We start from the raw sequence: 22,537 nt of genomic DNA, 5'->3' as shown, positions 1-22,537 counted from the left end.
ATTATGACTGATTCAGTAACGGCTACATTAATTACAAAATAATAAAATAAAATAAGGATAAATCATACATAATTTTAACCACACTACAAGGCTTGAATAACTGAGGGATGGATTAACTACATAAACCTATGCTGTACTTTTGTTAAATTATTTGATTTAAAATGTATGTGAATTATTTTACATAACTCTTTTTATGTTTTAAGTGTTTAAACTTTATTCCACATCATTAAATCACTAGAACGTTAATCGAAAATATGACATTGACCGAGATAAGCTGGCTTGATTTTGATTGCAGATTGGCTGAATGTTCTTAAGGGTAGAACAAGACAAAACACAAGGGCCATTATACAACACAAAACATGATTTACCGTCGATTTGAGCTTAGAAATATCTTCATGCAGCAAGAAACCTGCGGAAAACATTTATCCAACGTATTTAATTGCAAAGGGATACTTTTCCATTATTAATTTATGTTGGTAATTGTTGTAAAGTGTAGGGTTATATGATGAAAAAGTGTAAACTATTACTCAAAAAGTTATAAAAAGATGTTTCTGTTTTTCATCACATATTTAATTTATTACCTAAATACCATACCCCCTAAGTGGGGTAAAGTAGTAATTATCAGTATAAGCAACCTTGCAACGCAATTAGAATTTTACACTGAGAAAGGTTTGTATTTTCTTAATGGTTCGGAAGTGTACACAGCATTCATCATTGAGCTTTTAATATAATTATTCTGGTTAAAGACTACACTGGTTTTGTCAGTGACAATGCTACACACACTATCCACTCCATACAGGGTGAATCAAACCACCCGTGTACACCGGTTTGGCCCAACAAGCGTTACAAAACGACACTTTTTTATTTAAAACCCACTAATATTTTTTTTCTTATACGATTTTGAAATGTCACTTAAGGCACTTTTTCAATGTCGGGATCATTATAAGTACAAATATATGTCCAAAAAATTATTTAAAAAATTAAAAACTCGTTGAAAATCCAAGACATTTTTCAAATTTTAGAAGTGGGGCGTTTTTTGAAGGTAAAGGAGTGCGGTTTCCGAAAACCCCCAATACATGATTTGAAGAAAATGTAACTCCTGGCCATGAAAATACCTTCAATTCTTTGCTGGCTTTCACCGTTTTAGAGCTATAGCCGTTCTGAAAAAGTGTTTTTCTTCAAATTAAAAAAATGGGGAATTGGGGGGATTTTTTGGTGGTTGTAATTTGAAAATGAAAATTCTTTGTATTTTCTGGGTGGTTTAGGACCGTGATGGATCTCCACAAAAATGTCACATCCCTAGCTATTCGAGAAGTGGGTAAACATTTGTATACTTGCTCAGTGCTCAGTGAGTCAGTGAGCTACACATGCGGCTGTATAAATTGTATATCTCGTTAAAGTATGTGCACTGGTGATCTAATTCACCCTTGATACACTAACCCTGCATCCTTTTCGAGTTTGTAATACGTACAAAAAGTACTTTGTTGTTTATATGAAGTGATTAAGTGACATATGGAAACATAATAAATCAATATTAAAGATTTTCAAGCGCCAAAGAAAAAGAATTGTAATGAAAGTGGCGTAACTAACAAATATCCTAACATATTTATTTATGCTGCTCGAGGTTCTTTTTAAGGTTTTAATATCAGTTATTACGCTGGTTGTAACTTATCCAAAGAAACTATACATAAAGGCGCCCTACAACACGTAAGCACTGTTTTGTTCTTACAAGAGGTTATAATAAAACACTTTATCGCCTATAAGAAAATTTTTATGACATATATAATGATGTTGTAGCCATAACACTCGCTAATGACTAGTAGTTATCTATTTTATACGTGACATTACTATGATGAAGCTACAACCGGGAATAACAGGTTATTTGATGGCTGAAAGGTAATTGACTGTAGTAAATTATACTTAAGATCTAAATATGTATGTAGCAATCTGCAGAGTCTTGTTGAGTAAATGGTACATGAAATATACATACTGCATGTAGTTCAACGGCAAATGTGGCTTACTACCTTCCAGAGACTCGTTAGAGGATTGAGTAATCTCCTCCTACCTTAACTGGTCAATCATAGCACGGAGTAAAATTGGGATCTACTGAATTCAAAAACAAAAATATTCAAATTTTGGTCAAATCAATTATAAATCCTAGGGATATAGAGTGAGTTTTATATTGCGAATAAGATTCAAATGGTGTTCCTGTAAGCTCCAAGAGTATGCATTGTAAAATTATACATTAAAAGTAAATCGTTAGCTTTTTTTGCAATACAGTAAAAATTAATTTTCTAAGTGTGATTCCAGTATCTGTTCTACCAAATCAATTATTTATGAACTTGTTAAACGTTTTTGGAATCGGATCAATAGGACATAGAAACGTAAGCCTGCAATATATGAGCTTACGAAAACACCATGTCTTATTCAAAATTGACTTATTCACAATAAATTCCCAATTCATAAAGGGGTTGGTAACAATGCATATAAACTAATCAGCAATTAAAGGAAATGGCTACCTACTTAAGAGCTTGTTTTGTCCTTAAACAGTGTTTCTTGGTACTTATAATTTGAGTTGCGTATAAAATACCCCCTATACAGTTTGAGTATTTAACTTAGCATACATGCTTTGGGCATACGTTGGTGAAAAACTCATCTTAAAACCCTATAAACCGTATTCCACCTTATCAAGAAAAATACAATCTTAAATTAAATCAATTAGTTGTATACAAAATTATACTATAATTTTATATATCATCTTTCATCTCAATAATATTTTTTTACTAACTACAATCTACAATGTTTACATTTCCACAATTCCTTCAGCCTTGTACTTGGATAGGTTATAAAGGTGATTGAAATTTTCATTACCAGGTAACGGATCTGGGTTTCCGCTACATTTGCCTTCCTGGAGATGGGGATTTAGTCACATGAATAATGGTTATTGAAGTATCATGTTCTTGCTTTAGCGCTATTATTACTTGGGCTATTATTTATGAATAATTATGTTAGGTTTTCCACTTTTTATTGATGATTATGAAAGTAATATGGGAAGGTAAAGAAATGAAGATTCTACATAAAATATTCAATAATATGGATAGGCAATCATAATTGTATATTTTTATATTAACAGCACGAGTATCTAAGTGGTGGATTTCGCTTCTGTACGTTTGGGATTCGATTCTAGAGATTGTATACTCATGGTATTAATAATGCTTCCAAACGAATAGAAGTTTCACAGTAACGAGGCAATAGGTAAAATAAATTCCTATTCCATCAATGGTATACGTTGGCATTCAATTATATAAGCTCAGAAATTCGTTTATAATGTTCAGTGTTCATTGCCATTTTCCCTTGGATTTTAAAAATAGAAAAGAAATGCAAATTTTAATTAATTTAATAAAATCCAACGTATTTTAGATAAAAGTTAGTTTATTTGACCCTAAAGGTAAATAAGGTGAGAAATTGAAAATCTACACTAATAGAATTGGTTTTATGACAAATAAAATCCTTTTTAATGGCACGATTAGTTATTGTTAATTTTCTTTAGCCCGTTAGGCTTATGAAATTGAAAATCAATTATTTTTACAGAATTACTCTTGGTACACCTTTTAAATAATTTTAAAAAATGTATGAAGTTGTTAGTTCTAAGTAACCATGTGAATGCATAATAGTTACACCCATCTCTAATGATAATGTTATAGTATTATTGATTGGTAGATGATATAAAAAATTAGGATGTTACAAAAAAATTAGAGAAAGATCACAACACTTAAATTTAAGAAGGTTTCATTTAGGGGAAATGCACCTCTAAATAAAAATAAATAATAAGGTCTCTCTATGCTGATTGTTTATTATAATTAAAATAGTTTCTTTTATATAACGATATTTATTATTATTTAAATATTGATACTCTTATTGAAACATATAAATTAACTAATTATTAGCTATAGACTTCATTTTTGGTGTTTTTGACAAATTTATACTCTAAATATAAACGCTTATTAAATGTCTCCATATATAATTAAATTCCTGCGTGCTTGTAATAGTGGATTATATTTACACCCTATCTTTCCTGGAATTATTTTAATTACATGAGAACTCTTCCTAATGTAATATAAACGTAAATTTTCATCTTTTAACTTTAGGGACGTTTGGGTAATTATAAAGTTTGGTTCGTAAATTGAAAACGTTCGAAATTAACATGACTATGCCCAGGGATCAGATTAGTTGTTTATTATTCTTGTAAAAAATTTAAACAAAACAAATATAGGGGAAATCTTAAATTAATGGGTTTTATAGGCTATCTACTGGAAAACGGCACTAACCTTTCAATACTTAGGGTTATCTGTTTGACTAAACAAAATTAAATATTGAGTAAAAATAGTAATTAAATTAGTTTTTAGTCTTTGCTTTGTAGAAAAAGACTTTTTACCATTATTCACACAAAACAAAAAAATCTGTTAAATACTGTAGAAGGACAAAAATACTTTACGGTATAAATAGTTTGCAGTTACAATAGTAGATGGTCGACATAAAAGAATATTTTTTCGAACAACACCATGAAAGTTTAGAATAATGAATACTCATTTAAAATTTTAATTGAAGTGTTGGTGGAATTCCTTATTCAATAATTAAATATTACTCGTTTGCACTGTATAATTTATATATTTTAGCTTCCAATTTTCACTAAAGCGATTGTAGCATTGTTTTGTCCAAATGTATCCAACACACTGACACACTATTCATTGGTGTGTTAGTTGAAGTAAATATGCGTACTTTATATAATGGGGAAAAATAAGGCTAATATATTAATTCCTTCTCAGTTAAATTAAAAATTAAATTTGTCACTCTATTGTTACATTAAACAAACCCCCTTTTCGTTCAAGCGCAAATTTTTACACATAACCATTTTTTGTGAGGACAGAAAAAATAAGAATATTATTAAACCGTGAACGAATATTTAATATCAGGTTCATTATAGTTTCTTGCTGCCGTTGATTTACAAAACATCTTAAGCTATTTGTATGAAACAAACACAATTACAGCGTAATGACCAGGGGGTTTGAAATATCTCTGACTCGACAAGAAACTGAGCAAAACCAGAAATAGCTTGGACGGCCACAGGGCCAATGGATAATGCTTCAATTAAATGAGACCATTAATACTATTTTTTTTATGTATATCAACTTTACTATGGTCCAATGGAGTTACAAGTTTCATTTCAGGAAAATCTATTAAGCTTACTAAATAAAGTAATGTTTTTTATTTAGGTACAAATCTTATGTAAGGCCGGGCTGCTATAGGTTTTTATTCGTGAGTATTCGCAAAATATTTATTATTTATTTCACTGCAATATGAAAAGTTAATCAAATCTTTCTTAAGTTATAACGTAAAAGATTTTCTTATAATTGCAATACTGTACGAATAGAGTTAAATAAACTTTTAATGGTTTTATCATTACGTAGAAAGTATATACACATGAACAGTCTGATAAGTTCGCAGGCGATGGAGGGGATTATTCTCACAGAGAAGCTCTAAACCCTCCTGTCTTCAAGTGTTCCTGGTCTTGTATTGCAAACTTCTTTGTATATCTGATATTAGAAGTTTATAAAAAAATCAATAGCTTTTATCTAAAACTTTTGATTTCCAGATAAATGAGTAAATTATATTTATTTATACGTATATGGCTCATAACTTTCATTAATTTAAAAGTCACCAATTCTTCTCTTAGCAACTGTTTTTCTGCTAATATTAATCACAACAGAGCCGTTCAAAAGTTATTGCATTTATTAAAAAACTATTTTCCCAAATATAAACTTATTAGATTACAGTATTACGATCACTTAGCATTAATTTCCTTCATGAGTATTATTTATTGCTATTTACAGAGTTTTATTACAGTGCAAAACATCACGTAAAATAACAGACATTTATGCATTCAGTCATATAATTTTTTATTGTGACCTACCAAGTTTGGTAGATAATTTCATTGTTTTTTTTACGTTTAAGGTTTTTGTCACGATACCATTGGCTATGTTTTTTTTTTCTTTTTTTTGTAGCCCTTTTAAAATTTAATTTCCCAAAACTAACTGAATTTTCTCTGAAAATATAAACCCTACCCAAATAACCATATTTTAATTCAAATGTCCCTCGTGAGTAAAGGTAAATTTAATAGCATATGCAGGTGTAAGCTTTAATTTTATGTATAATTTAATTTTTTAGGTGCTTTTATGGGACGGGGTATTGTTTGATTGTTTAAAAAGGACAGAAAATCCGTCCTAAGTATACATTCATGATACAAAATCCCACGTTCATGAAAGTTATCTCTATCCTTGATATGAAATGATCAGTGAGTCAGAGATGTTTAAATACATTTTTATATATACTGGTTTTTGTTCATGTTTACAACTGTATTAAACAAACTCTTTACCATTTCAGCTGGATTCAACAATGTTAACGATACCAACCAAAAACAATAGAAATAGGCTTTATCACTGTATTGTTATCACTCTATAGGTTTCGTTCTGCTTGTGACTGTTACATGAACATTGTATTGTCAGTTTACCAAACTGATGATTTCCGGTTGATTGTTGTTTTGAATGACAAGTTATCAAAGACAGGTGAGATATTCATCCCAACTCCATTGTTTCATCACTCCAATCTGCTGTATCATCTGTATAAGTTTATTGCAGAATTCAGTAATGGGGTTAGAACCATGTTGGTAACTTTACCGAAAGTATTTGACAATTTATTTTAATGAGCAGGATTTGTGCGTTGTCATACTGTGTTTTTATTAAAGTACAAATAATAAGATCAACAAACTGTTAATAACCTATTTAAATATGTTAAAATATCCAAATATAGTCATCAAGAGGTTGGAAATCGAATAAGTTGTGTACAGAAAGTGAAAAAATATCTGAAAAGGAAGGATATCTTTAGTCATTTGTATTAAAATAGAATACAACCAACTTTATGTTTTCGATATATTTGCTGAAGTTTTAAAAGCTGTACCATTTTCAATACATCATTCCTCACCAAAATTCCACGCGGTACATCTATTTTGGAGTTCGGGTCCAGGCTACTTTGGATGTACTAAAATGAGAGCTTATAAGGTACATAATGAATGCCTACTTCAGAAATCAGTATGTGAAGTTTTCGAAAGTTTAAAGTTTAGAAGGAGTAATTACAAAGAAGAAAAATACCAAGCAGTTAAAAGAGTTTTCCTAAAGAACGTGTTAGGTTTTGCTCTAGAAGCGGTCATTGGAACTGAGTATCTTGGTGAAAATTTTATTTTTCCTTTGTTTATGTTACTTCCCTGCACTTTTGTATCTGCCCTTATCCCTTTAAGTATTTTTCCTCTAAATATGTTATACGCTTGAAACTTCTCTCATATTCTAAAACACTTAGACAAATATTCTATTATTAGTGAAATAATCAAAGGAACATCCATTATAAGTTCTCATAATGAAAATAAAGTTTTGGCCTGATTTGAATGAATGTAATAAATTTAATAATATGTAATATTATATGATTTTCATAAGGAGTAAATCATAAAACATATATGTTCTGAATTGAAGCTATTCTCAATGTGGTGTAGATTTAACCTGGTTAAAGTTTCTCTCCAAATCCATAGTGACAGCATCACAAGTGGGTTTGGGACTCATCAAGTTTTGGGCACAAGCAGTATTTAACTTGTTATACAATTTGCTTTAGCACTTTGTAAAGAGATTTAAAGTTTAAATTGACAAAGTTGACGTGAGCCACGGATCAGATTAATTTGCTGTACCTTAATTTAGCAATTAAAATTAAATGTTTAGTTTAAACATATTTTATTTACAAATATTGTTAGTCAAAGATTGAAAATAGGGTTTAAAAGGCCGTACGTTATTTGTAACATAAAAATATAATTTTAAATAATATAACCAACAACGTTTTCTCACCTGTAAACGTTTACGAAAATTAAAACCAACGAAGATGCAACATGATGAATAACTACTGACTACGTGACTATTGTGAAGTCACGTTCTGGCAGCTTGTTATTGTGTACGTGACCTCTACTGATGTAATTAATTGTGTCTTGCAGTTAATTGCTAGTTTATAAGCTGTATTTCCTTTATAAACTTGGGGTTAAAATCAAAGACTTCCATAGTTCAAATTTTAAGTATCGTCTTCCACATTAAAACAAAAACGGAAAACTCAAACTTTGTATTAATCAATTAATGAGGTAGCTTTAATTGTACTTATATTTTTATACCTCTTATGGTTGGTTCACGTATTCCAGTCACCAATAATGGATAGGCCTCTATGTTATAGCTAGCCTATATATATATAGAATAGATCTACATTAAGATCAAACAAATTTTCTTTGGTATGGTGACTGATTACAAAATGGGGTCTTGAGGATAAATCATAATTTTAAGCACACTACAAGGCTTGAATAACTGAGGGATGGATTAAGTACATAAACCTATGCTGTATTTTTGTTAAATTATTTGATAAAAAATATATATGAATTATTTTAAATACCTCTTTCTAAGTTTAAAGTGTTTAAACTTAATTTCACATCACTAAATTACTCGAACGTTAATCAAAAATATGACATTGGCCAAGGTAAGCTGGCTTGATTTTGATTGCAGATTGGCTGAATGTTCTTAAGGCAGAACAAGACAAAACACAAGGGCCGTTATACAACACAAAACATGATTTACCGTCGATTTGAGCATTGAAATATCTTCATGCAGCAAGAAAACTGCGGAAAACATTTATCCAACGTATTTAATTGCAAAGTGATACTTTTCCATTATTAATTTATGTTGGTAATTGTTGTAAAGTGTAGGGTTATATGATAAAAAAGGTGAAAACTATTACTCAAAAAGTTATAAAAAGATTTTTCTGTTTTTCATCACATATTTAATTTATTTCCCAAATACCATAACCCCTAAGTGGGGTAAAGTAGTGGTTATCAGTATAAGCAACCTTGCAACGCAATTAGAATTTAACACTGAGAAAGGTTTGTATTTTCTTAATGGTTCGGAAGTGTACACAGCATTCATCATTGAGCTTTTAATACAATTATTCTGGTTAAATATTACACTGGTTTTGTCAGTGACAATGCTACACACACTATACGCTCCATACAGGGTAAGTCAGACCACCCGTGTACACCGGTTTGGCCCAACAAGCGTTAAAAAACAACCTTTTTTATTGAAAACGTGCCACTTAATTATTTTTTACTGGTTACACATTTTAAATATCATTTAAGGCCCTTTTAGCGAATTTCCCTATAGGGAAGTAGCTATTACCGTAGGTCTCATGGTAAGACTTAGGCCCGGGACCGATTTACTTTTTCATTTTAATGTCCCCAGAGGCCAAAAACACCATTCGTTCAAATTTTTATATATGTATATATATATATATAGGTATATATATAGATTTATATATATATATGTGTGTCCGTGAACACGATAACTTGAGAAATTTTTATCCGATTTTGATGACATTTGGTTTGAAGGTGTAAGGCGGGATAAACTTGAATGAGTTCGCGATCCAGCATGATCGGACCATGGGAACAGGGTTTTATGGGGGGTTTTATGGGGTAAAAATGGGTTTTTCTCACTTTTTACCCTCAAAACACAAGATTTCCCAATTTTTCTCTAAACCTTCTTAAAGAGCTTAAAAAAACAAACAATTCAGTATATCAAAGTGTTTTTGTACGGTTATTGGTTACGGAGAAAACTAAAAAAATGGTAAATTTAAAATTCCCATGTTATTCTTATGGAGAATATTGTAAAATGTTGTAGTTTGCTTGTTTATGGATATATTTTGATCAAAGTTGGCAAATTTATTTATTTTATAGTAAGCTATCAATATTTTACTAAAAACACACTACTTTATTAGTTTCCTTGTAGCAGCAAACCTAGGTACTCGTTAAACCTAATAATGTTATTTAAATAGATCAATTGAAAATCAATTCGGACAAATGGAAATTCGCTTGGACGGCAGGTTTGCTGCGGCGGGGGTATTTCAATGTTGGGATCATTATAAGTACAAATATATGTCCGAAAAGTTATTTAAAAAATTAAAAACTAGTAAAAAGTTAAAAACTAAATTATTGTAATGAAAATCCGAGAAATTTTACAAATTTTAGAAGAGTGGCGCAAAAATGTTTAAAGGTGAAGGAGTGCGATTTTCGAAAAACCCCCATGCGTGATTTGAAGAAAATTTAATTCCTTGCCATTAAAATTCCTTCAAATCTTTGCTTGCTCTCACCATTTTCGAGATATAGCCGTTAAGAAAAACGTGTTTTTTCTTAAAAAAAGGGAAATTGAGGGAATTTTTAAGATTGTTGTAATTTTAAAATGTAACTTTTTTTAATTTTCTGGGTGGTTTAGTACCAAGACGGAGCTCCATAAAAAATTTCACATCCCAAGCTATTCTAGAAGTGGGTAATCATTTCTATACATGATCAGTGAGTCAGTGAGTTACACAAGTGGCTGTATATCCCGTTACAAATTACAATAGAGTTTTAGAGGTTGTTTATTTTAAAAGTAACACATGAATGATTTTTTTTCTTGAAAAAAAAAATCTATATTAAATATTTTCAAACACCAAGGAAAAATAATTTTAATAAACGTATAACTAACAAGTATCTTAACATATAATTTTATTTGCGCTGCTCAAGGTTCTTTTTAAGGTTTTAATATCAGTTATAACGCTGGTTGTAACGTATCCAAAGAAACTATACATAAAGGCGCCCTACAAAACGTAAGCACTGTTTTGTTCTTACAGGAGGTAATAATAAAACACTTTATCGCCTATAAGAAAATGTTTATGATATATGTAATGATGTTGTAGCCATAACACTTGCTAATGACTGGTAGTTATCTGTTTTATACGTGACATTACTGTGATGAAGCTACAACCGGGAATAACAGGTTATTTGATGGCTGAAAGGTAATTGACTGTAGTAAATTATACTTAAGATCTAAATATGTATGTAGCAATCTGCAGAGTCTAGTTGAGTAATATGTACATGAAATATACATACTGCATGTAGTTCAACGGTAAATGTGGCTTACTACCTTCCAGAGACTCGTTAGAGGATTGAGTAATCTTCTCCTACCTTAACTGGTCAATCATAGCACGGAGTAAAATTGGAATATACTGAATTCTAAAACAAAAATATTCAAATTTTGGTCAAATCAATTATAAATCCTAGGAAAGGATATAGAGTGAGTTTTATATTGCGAATAAGATTCAAATGGTGTTCCTGTAAGCTCCAAGATCATGTATTGTAAAAGAATACATTATAACTAAATCGTTAGTTTTTTTGCAATAAGGTATAAATTAATTTTCTAAGTGTGATTCCAGTATCTATTCTACCAAATCAATTGTTTATGAACTTGTTAAACGTTTTTCGAAACCGGATCAATAGAACATAAGAGCGTATGCCTGCAATATATGAGCTTACGAGAACACCATGTCTTATTCATGATTGACTTATTCACAATAAATTCCCAATTCATAACGTGATTAAGTTGGTAACAGTGCATATCAACTAATCAGCAATTAAAGGAAATGGCTACCTAATTATGAGCTTGTTTTGTCCTTAAACAGTGTTTGTTGGTACTTATAATTTGAGTTGCATATAAAATACCCCCTATACAGTTTGAGTATTTAACTTAGCATACATGCTTTGGGTATACGTTGGTGAACAAACTCATCTTAAAACCCTATAAACCGTTTTTCACCTTTCCAAGAAAAATACAATCTTAAATTAAATTTATTAAAATGATACTATAATTTTATATATTATCTTTAATCTCAATAATATTTTTTCACTTACTATAATGTTTACATTTCCACAATTTCTTCAGCCTTGTACTTGGATGGGTTAAAAAGGAGATTGAAATTTTCATTACCAGGTAACGGATCAGCGTTTCCGCTACATTTGCCTTCCTGGAGATGGGGATTTAGTCACATGAATAATGGTTATTGAAGTATCATGTTCTTGCTTTAGCGCTATTATAACTTGGGCTATTATTTATCAATAATTATGTTAGGTTTTCCACTTTTTATTGATTGAAAGTAATATGGGAAGGTAAAGAAAGTTAGATTTTATATAAAATATAAATTTAAACGTAAATTTTCATTTTTTTACTTTAGGGACGTTTGGGCAACCATAAAGTTTGGTTAGGAAACGTTCCAAATTAACATGACTATGTCCAGGGATCACATTAGTTGTTTATTCATCATGTAAAAATTTAAACAAAACAAATATAGGGGAAATCTTAAATTAATAGGTTTTATAAGCTTTCTACTGGAATATGGCCATAGGCTATCTACTGAAAAACGGCAATAACCTTTCAATAATTATTAGGGTTATCGTTCCTGTTTGACTAAATAGAATTTAATATTGAGTAAAAATAGTAATTAAATTAGTTTTTTACTCTTTGCTTTGTAGAAAAAGATTTTTTGCATTATTTTTACAAAACAACCGGTTAAATACTGTAGAAGAAGTACCAGTTACAAAAGTAGATGACCGTAGTATTTTTTTTCGAACAACACCATGAAAGTTTAGAATAATGTATACTTATTTACAATAATAATTGAAGTGTTGGTAGAATTCCTTATTCAATAATAAAATATTACTCGTTTGGACTGTAGAACTTATATATTTTAGCATCAATTCTCAAGCGGTTATAAAGTTTATTTTGTCCAAATGTATTCAACACACTGTCACATTAAAGATTATTCATTAGTGTGTTAGTTGAAGTAAATATACGTAGGCCTACTTTAAATAATGGAAAACGATAAGGTTATTGTATTCATTATCAGTTAACTTAAAAATTAAATTTGACACTCTATTGTTACATTAAGCAAACCACCCTTTTATTCAAGCACAAATTTTTACACATAACTATTTTTTGTGAGGACAGAATAAATTTAAGAATATTATTAAACCACTAAAAGTATTCTATATCAGGTTCATTATAGTTTCTTGCTGTCGTTGATTTACAAAACATCTTAAGCTATTTGTATGAAACAAACACAATTACAGTGTAATGACCAGGGGGTTTGAAATATCTCTGACTCGACAAGAAACTGAGCAAAACCAGAAATAGCTTGGACGGCCACAGGGCCAATGCTTCAATTAAATGAGAACATTAATACTATTCATTTTATGTATACCAACTTTATTATAATCGAATGAAGTTACACGTTTCATTTCAGGAAAATCTATTGCTAACTAAATAAAAGAATATTAATAAACTGTTTGTAAACCGACAATAATAAATTATTGAATATTAGATTTAAATAATAATGTTTTCTATCTATCTTAAGATTTATTTTTATTTAGGTACTACTTTTATGTAAGGACGGGCTACTATAGGTATCGATTTGTGAGTCTTGGCAAAATATTTATTATTTATTTCACTGCAATATGAAAAGTTAATCAAATCTTTCTAAAGTTATTACGTAAACAAATTTCTTATAATTGCAATACTGTACGAATAGAGTCAAATGCACTTTTATTGGTTTTATCATTACGAAGAAAGTATATACACAAGATTAAAGAACTTAAACAAATTATCTCATTGCTGCAACACATGATACCAATGTCTTTCACAGTCCGATAAGTTCACAGGCGATGGAGGGGATTATTCTCACAGAGAAGCTCTAAACCCTCCTGTCTTCAAGTGATCCTGGTCTTGTATTGTGAACCTTCTTTGTATATCTGATATCAAAAAAGATATAGAGAAATCACTAGCTTTTATGTAAAACTTCTGATTCCCAGATCACTGAGTAAATTATATTTATATATATACGTATGTGGCTCATAACTTTCATTAATTTAAAAGTCACCAATTCTTTTCTTAACAATGTTTTCTGCTAATATTAATCACAATAAATTAGGTCGTTCAAAAGTTATTGCATTTATTAAAATCGATTATTTTACCAAATATAAACTTTTTAGAGCTTACAGTATTACGATCACTTAGCATTAATTTCCTCCATGAGTATTATTTATAACTATTAGCAGATTTGTATTACAGTGCAAAACGTTGAGTAAAAAATAAGGTATTTATGCTTTTAGTCAAATTGCATTTACTAAGTAATGGTTTAATGAATTGTATTTCAACAGTGTCAAAAATCAATAGGTTGTTCTAGCACAAGATTAATATATCTCATACGGGCTTCTAGCACATTAAAATCACAAAAATAACAACTAACATCACATGTAATATGGCAAAAAAAAATATTTTCTTTCTTCTTGTAACACGTTTTATTGAATTAAATATTTAACTACTTTTGATTACCTCTGGTTACGAGACTATTTTATAAATGACAATTCAATTATTTTACGATTGAACATTGTGATTGCCGGGATTCTGTACCATTGTGACAGACTGCACTTGCATCCTGAACGATATAGTTCTACCATTCAGCTGAGTTGTATACAATGCATTGTGCTGTTGTGTTATTAGAAGAGAACAAATCCAGCTTTCTTTTCAATCGTTGTTCCATGTTGTCATTGTTAGCAGAAAACAAACGTTTAATGACTCTCAGGGGCTGTTTTTGTTTGTTCGTTTTTGCAAAGTAAGCGCAAATGTTCATACCAGCATAATTGCCTTAACGAATTCCTCTAAAGCTGCAATAAGCTTAAACATGCTTTGAAAATTGATATAACTTTGTAACCAAGACATTATGTGTTATCAATTTGTTATTTATTAAATTAAGTCTAAAATCAGTAAATTTTTGCCGAAATTTTTGATGATATACGAGTATTATTAAACATGCAAGAACATTATGTTAAATTATGTTGACTCCTTTATTCATCATTTTTAGTGGTTCTAAGATAGAATATTGAAATTGAAAATATACTTATTCAAAGGAGGTTTCGTTACTATAATAATTACATGTTCAAATTTACAAAGTTAAAAATTCGAGCTGACTAACCAAAATGGTTTTCTTTAAACACACGTCACTAGCACAACGATTCGGGGTCAGTAATATTTACATTACATCTTCAAGTCTTGTTTATTCTGTCGACCAAAAACTGCACCAAAGGTTTATAAAGAATTTGCTTTACATTTTCATGGTAGAAATAATCCAGATGTTGAAACTCCTTGACTTCTTCATGGAAAAGTATTTTGGGTGTCTTCGGAAGCTCCTTGGCCAACCACTCAACATCCTACAAATATAAAATGTATTCATTCACTGTTGAACTATTTATTTTTTAATTTTTTTAAATATATAGTTATTACACTTTAAGATACATACAAAACAAAAACCCATTATTGTAAATAGTAGCAAAAATTAAATCGGTGTGGTAAGAGACATAAACGGACGAAACCCTCATGTTTATAAATTGTAAAAAGAAAAGAAAACCAAGTTCGTTAATAACACAATTACTGTACAAAACAAAGGCTGTAGTAAGGTAATTCTTGAAGACAATTCATATTCTTCTTCTTTTGTAATTTCTGTTTACGCCATCATGTTGATTTTATTGAATTTAAAAAAATAATAAACCTGTGTTATGCATGTTATTTTTGTGAGTATTAAAGGTTTTAGAGCCAAAACTTTTTCTATTTTACATTTGAGGTTATTGACTTGTGTATATTGTTTTTTAACTAAAAGAATGATTAGTTTGTACCTCTTTTACAGAAAACTCGTCTACATCACTGGTAATGAGGAAGACTGGACATGTAACTTTTCTCAGATCATACGCTGGAGGTAACAATTTTTTGTAGTGCAACAGGTTTTCTTCATCTCCATAGTCAAACTGTTGGAATCTCGCTGGAAAAGGACGATAAGAAAAAAACGTATTATTTGTCTCTACAATTAATTATACAGCCATACCTTCGTCACTGCTAGTTAGTAATCTTTTAGTTGAATTTACAGATGTTTTGTATATAATATTATCTTTACATCTTCATTAAACAGGAAAATTATCTCCATTCGTTATAGAAATAACATTTATGTTATTAGTTTGAGGATTGTAAAAGAACCTCAAAGAATTGTGTTTTTTTGTTTTTTTTTTTCGTAACAACTTCATAATTCTAATGTAAAATTTGAAAAATTTCTGAAATGTATTAATATGTATTCCTAAAATGTTTGCAGCAATTCTTTATTCCCTACATTAATGTCATGACAGGCTACATAAAGTACTTCTTGCTAGACTATGAGCAGTAAAACCGAATAGTTAATTGTATATAGCTTTGATTAAATTGCTCCTTTACTGAAGTCAGTTCGAAGGGTGAAAATCTTTCTCAAATGTTTTTGTGAAGCATAATATTGTTATGTAAACCAATGTTTATCTTGTGAATTTAAAAATTTATAAATTGAAATATTTAATTTCTACTGACCTTTTTCCCCAATTTGAAGAAAGTGTACAATATTCTTGATTGACGTTCCAGCAGGCATGTATTGAGTGGCTACGTAGGTGTCCTCCTGTAATATGTAAGTTAAAAGGGTAATTTATGGCTAATGTTATAAAAATTAAACGAAAAGTAAATGTAAAAATGTATGTTTTAAACCAACATTCATACAAACAACATGACATGTATATTCAGATATGTGTTGAATTATTTTGACATATGTTACAATGTTGATATATCTAATCTTATCATATCAGACTCATACCATGAATGTGAAAGGTTGGGTTGTTTTTAGTATCTAACATAGACACCAACGTTCACATTAATATTTTGAGCTATATTTTTCAGGAATAGAATATATCACATGTGGACATTTACTTGTTTTAATTTTGAAATTTTCCTACAGTTCCACCCCAATGGCCTTCAAAGTAGCCATGTTTTAATTATCTTAAGAATGCAGTTTTAGAATTACCAAATAAGATAACATGATAAGTAATCTATTTTTGCTAATAAAAGTAATTACAAAACCATACCCACCCTGTGTATTGAGTCAGGAAACAGTCCTACAAGGCCAGACAACATCTTGCCACAAGCTTTGGTCGTCAAGTCATTTGTACATAAAGCTCTCAAGAAAAGCCCTTCCGCTTTGTTGTAGGATCGAACCTCGTACAAGTGCAGTGTGTTGTAGGTCAGCTGGAAAGATATCAGTTATTCGCGTGAATACAAGCTATAAACCTGTTCAATATCAATTAATTATTTGTTATCATTATTTTAATTTAATTGTCAATTAAGAAGGAAGATGGTAGATGCGTATTTTAACCGAAGGATGGGTGTAGGATGGAGTGAGATGCCATGTGTTACTTTGATACTGACTAATACTAGTTATTTCATCACCCGAGCCAATGTATTAAAAACTCAACTAGTTTATAATGGTCCCACTAAGGCTAGTCTGAAGTAATGTATGAAACAGTTCCAAACTAGAACCTAACCTAGCATTTAAGACATCTATCTATATATATAATACGCTAAGCCGATTTTTGTAAACAGAACTCCTCCCTCATTTTTAGACCGATTTTAATGATTAAAATGCCAAAACAATGGCCCTGATCTGTAGTTTTGCAAAATGTTTTTCGTTTTTTGATATTTTTATTTGTTTGGGCAGGATCTTCCATCAAAGTTGGGTATTCTCCCATAAGATTAACATGGGGGAATCTAAATATTTAATTGGAAACTTTGTCTCCACTAATTTAAGAGAACGACTGGGCGTAGAAACTTGGTAGAGGTGTCCAAAGAAAGGTCTTGGTCTGTAGATGAGTTATCAAACGAAAAACGAAGTAAATTCCCTTAGGGCTCTGCCCCAGAAGCTTTTAAAAGATACCTGCACAGATTTGTTTACATTTTGGCCATGTGGATAATACTTTTTTAATGAAACAGCTGTTAATTTTTAAATTGTATATTTAACAACACACATTTATTGACAGTTACTGAACTGTCCAAAAGGAAGTATATGCAATGTTATTTTCTTGAACTCTTAGAGAGCCTTTAATGTTATTAGGCTAACGAAAAAGGGTTGTGCATGTTTACTAGCGCTACTCAGAAGAAAAAAAAATTTAATTTATCTCTAAAAAATATATTCTTAAAGTGCACTGGAGCAGCAGCCTAAAAAATACTATATAACTTCCTCATATAGTTACAAAATGTTCAAACTCGCATTGTGATATTTATGAATCGGCTTATATTTCTCCAACAGTTATTCACCTGCAGAAGAAGTTCAGTGTGCTCTTATCGTGTCTAAAAACATCCAAACACAAAAACCTTGCCTAAAATGGTACCTATCTTGACAAATTATATGCAGTGGCCTATGTTACGGACCGTGGGTTGGTAGCATTATTGAAAGTAACACGACATTTTGGCTGTAAGAGTAAATACTATTTAAGCAGCTACTGTCATGACGGAAAGGTTATATTCCTTTTAAACTAGATCACATTATCCTTTATAAGATACGTTGATTAACAATGCATGTAAACGTCAACATTTACTTAACAGCCAATTTACAATATGTTTTTCTCTTTGGAAATGCCACATAAAGGAGGAGGCCCCTAACCGTCGATTTCGACGGGTTTCACCTAGTAAAAATATATTACAGGAACAAACTTACCAGAGCAGTTGTAAGAGCTGAGTATATAGCTGGCTTTTGGAGGATGCTCATCCCACTAGGTCTTGCTATTGGAGCTATGGCCACCATAGTGTCTATGCGGTCCATGTACTCTTTACCATAACTATCAGCTAACACCCAGAACATGGTGGTCCCCATAGAGAAGCCTACGTAGCTGAGAGTCTGTCGTTGGGTCACGGACAAGATGTGTACGATGGCTATGGATAGGTCCTTCTCTCCCATCTCGTGGAAACTGTAAAGGAGTTAGAACTTTAAAACGGTATATGAATTGCTTAGAATTTCCACGAAGATTGAGCATCCACCATTGTGTAAGCTCAGGAATTGGAACTTTATAAATCTCTGTAAAAGAACATTTATTTTCAACCTAACCTAGAGTAAAGTATTTTAGATTGTCAAATATTGATATTAATTAAATGTGTATTTTCTTAAATAAAACTCCCAATTTAGAAATCAATACTTAAATATCTATTCAAAAGACTTTCTACTTCATCATGACCAAGTATGGTTGGATGAGTATGTAGAGGGTTTGATGCACCTATAGTGATGTCTTGCCTCAGTCTTAAGATTTTACCTGGGTTTTTGTTACAATCCCAACGATCAAACATCAGCTAGGTCCAGTTTTACTCCATCAAAAAGTATATAACTACAACAACACAACAACCAACAAGTATCTAAGTATCAAACTATAATATTTACAGGGAATAGTAAAGGAACGAGAATCCCAGTCTCCTCTATGTTCTACTCTATGTTTTTAGGAGCTCATTTCACCTAGACCACACCAAGACAAAAGCAATCGTGATACGAAAAGTAGCAAATTAAAGATATATAATATTATGTTTTTACCTGAAATCCCAAAACTCCTTACTCGATGGATTAAGTGTCGTGTGTTCCTTGGAGTATGTGTTTCCTCTTGCATTCATCAACCAAACATCAAAACCAGCGTCCGCCAACAAATAGGCTGAAATAGGTTGCAATTATATAAATATAATTTGTAACCTTATAACATTTAACAAGTGACATATTGCTTATTGCGTTCGAGTGCAGCATTGACTACAATATGCAAAGTATTTAATTGTTTTCTATTGCCATCAGTAATTTTTTTTTCTAAGGATAAGGGAAGGACCAGCAACATTAAGAATAAAGGGGGTCTTTCATTCCTTTAGACCACAATTTTGTTCTGATATTGTGATAATGCTACACGTAAATAAAAAATATGTAAGAAAAATTAAAAAAAAGATATGATATGTTAAATCAACGAATAATCGTGTGATACGTTATTAGGCTACTATTGTCAATTCGGTAATATTTTGTAAAGATTTGACGGTAATTTTTATTAGAAAATAATAATGTGAAAACAAACTGAACATTTGTTGTAAATATCTATTTTATAAAAATTACTAATTACATACGATTTTGTCGATTGGCTGGGTTAATTTTTGCTATTTATTTCAATACCTACTCAAATCCCTAAAGCGCAAAATACAGTAAATTATAATCAATACTTGATATTCGCAGATTTCTACTCCTAGTTTACCAATTAACTGATTGTCAACTCGTTGTGAAGTTCACAATAGTTCACCTTTTGTTCTTGCTATGATTGTAATTGCATTGGGTAATTAGCCTCTAACTGTGGCACTAACGTTGAACATACCCAATTAGAAAACTACATCAACATAAATCATAGTTTGTGAACTTTTAAAGTTAAAGTATAAAAAACGTTAGATTCACTTGGTTGATTAAACGAACGATTGTGAGTTCTAGTTTTTAACTTAACTCAAGTAACATAAGAACTTTTTCGGTCTGCTTATTCGCATACGCGTTGACTGCCATTTTTACTTAGATTTCCATTTTATAGACAATTTTTCTATAACCAAACCATTTCTGAAAGAAGGTTTACGCATGCTTTCTATTAGATTTTTTTCTCCCAAAGACATGTTACGTTCCCTGTGCCTTTAGGATGTAACATCCAAGACAACAATATAACTATTATATAATTATATACTCATAATCTGCTTACATTTCATAATTATTTCCTGCGTTGTGTTTTACCTTGAACTTTCATTAGCAACACATGCTCTTTACCTTTTGATGTTCGCCCTCCAAGTTCAATAGCCAAGCATTCATGAATATGTATTTAAAACTAGACTGCATACTACTACAAATCTAAACTAACCAAGTCCATCATCCATGGCCAGATATAGAGCAGACGACTGTAGTATCCCATGGGCCAGCAGTATAGGATGGCCATGGCCAAGACCTGGGCCCTGTCTACCGTGGGGTATCCGATGGTAGGTGAGCCTGTATCCGTCTTCTGTCTCTAGTTCATGTTTTTCTATCGGGTAACCCTTATCTTTTACATACTTTTCCTGAAAAGCATTATAGATGTTTTAGCTGTATGTTTCATTAATTTCCCATAAGTTGAAAAGCATGTGATTATAGATTAAATATAGGCCTACCGTGATTTTTCGTGACTGATTAATGTATATTTATAATCCATAGTAAGTTAGATATATGTTAAGGCAAGGACTTTGATTAGAGTATTTCTTTTACTGAAGTTAACCTAAGGAATATTTTCCTTTATATTATACAAATTTTGCCATACATATGTTAAAAGGTGAAATTTACAATGTCCTTTACACGATAAAACTTGGCCCACTATTTTTTAGTAAGTTTTAAAATAAATCTGAACAACTATTTAAACATAACTGTTTTAAATTGATAAGAAAACGTCTAGTTACATATAGTTTTTATTATACGTTCTAATTACTTTGTAGATAGAAAATATGTATGCCTACAGAGTTTAAAAAACTAATCATATTTCATACTTACTGATTGTCATACTTCAGTTCGTAGTAAAATCATACCTTTTTAATAAGAAGGTATCATATTATTGAATTATGTTCAGTAAATTATATTGATTGGACTCTCATCACTAATACATGATGAAAATGTTATTTAAACTTATAAAATTACACATATTTGATATCAAATACTTATAAACAAATTCGACACAAGCTTGCATTGGACGTAAAATGCAAATAAAAGAATTGTTTATGTGCAAATGATTCCTATATGCTGAAAATGTAATATACCAACTAAATTGATGTATTGTATTTAATAAATTTAACAGTGGATATTGTTTTCATTGGAAATTAAACATTAAAATGCAACCATAAATTATGTATTCTGTTTACAAATAACACCACACTATGTTTTACCTAACACTGCACTTTGATGAATACATTTTTTAATAAATAGTTTTTAAAAGTTTATTTTTACACTTATAGGAGAGCCCTTATAACACTACACCACGAGGTAATAAGTATACAAAATCTTACGATAGGTTTGAAGGTGAATGATTGCAGGATACTGTTATGTGTTTTCCCAAACGCAGAAGAAACAAGAACTAAAACTAGTACAACCTGCATCAAGAACCGGCACAAGCACAACACTGTAATGATACACTTGCACAACTGTGCGCCACAGATAGGTAATTATTGAACACATGTTTGAAAAATTGGGACCGTTTAGTTCCCTAGTTTAGGAACATGTTTCTGTGTAAACACTTATCTTGGTGCATAAAGGAATATTTTTATCTGTCCAAACAATTAGTAAGTCTACGGTTTGTTAGAGACAGGACTGTTCGATTTTTTTATTTAGAGCGATGCTTGCCACAAGTATTAGTTTTAAGAATTTATTGTTTTAAAGTGTAACATACGGCATATTCTTGTAGAGAAGAAGGTTGGTATCGAACTTACGAAACATAAAGGCCCTGAGAAAAATATAAAACTAAATTGTATATCCTTAAACTCTCAATCTCAAAATGACCAGCTATACTATTTTTAGTGTTCTAAAAACTTCACATAACCGAGCAGGATTTTTTTACACTTTATAGGGTTAAAACACTATTTACCATTGCCACCTAAGCATCTTGCTGATTCTGTGTTATGAAGCTACAAATGCTCAAAGCACAAAC

General features: G+C 30.7%; 1 protein-coding gene across 1 annotated transcript; it reads right to left on the bottom strand.

The window, feature by feature from the left end:
- Nucleotides 1-15,034: 15,034 nt before the first annotated feature.
- LOC128982550 (lipase 1-like) lies at nucleotides 15,035-22,018 on the bottom strand. The gene is made up of 8 exons (XM_054401505.1): nucleotides 21,900-22,018; nucleotides 20,735-20,927; nucleotides 19,405-19,519; nucleotides 18,544-18,793; nucleotides 16,923-17,078; nucleotides 16,374-16,458; nucleotides 15,662-15,804; nucleotides 15,035-15,199 (listed from the first exon to the last, which is right to left on the bottom strand). Exons 1-8 carry the CDS (start codon nucleotides 21,987-21,989, stop codon nucleotides 15,035-15,037), a joined length of 1,197 nt encoding a protein of 398 aa, XP_054257480.1. The 5' UTR covers nucleotides 21,990-22,018.
- Nucleotides 22,019-22,537: the final 519 nt, after the last annotated feature.

Source organism: Macrosteles quadrilineatus, unplaced genomic scaffold, assembly GCF_028750875.1.
Source record: "Macrosteles quadrilineatus isolate MER2022 unplaced genomic scaffold, UCM_ALF_1.0 Scaffold_519__1_contigs__length_55140, whole genome shotgun sequence".
NCBI classification, from domain to species: domain Eukaryota; kingdom Metazoa; phylum Arthropoda; class Insecta; order Hemiptera; family Cicadellidae; genus Macrosteles; species Macrosteles quadrilineatus.
This window is presented reverse-complemented; position numbering and strand designations above follow the sequence as displayed.

Bases quoted from the DNA above. Each gene is read 5' to 3' on its own strand.
- LOC128982550 (XM_054401505.1), bottom strand. From the start codon at position 21,989: ATGCAGGTTGTACTAGTTTTAGTTCTTGTTTCTTCTGCGTTTGGGAAA. The intron at 18,794-19,404 runs GTAAAAACATAA...ACTCCTTTACAG, and splicing joins AAGGAGTTTTGGGATTTCAG to TTTCCACGAGATGGGAGAGA. The intron at 15,200-15,661 runs GTACAAACTAAT...TTATATTTGTAG, and splicing joins ACGAGTTTTCTGTAAAAGAG to GATGTTGAGTGGTTGGCCAA.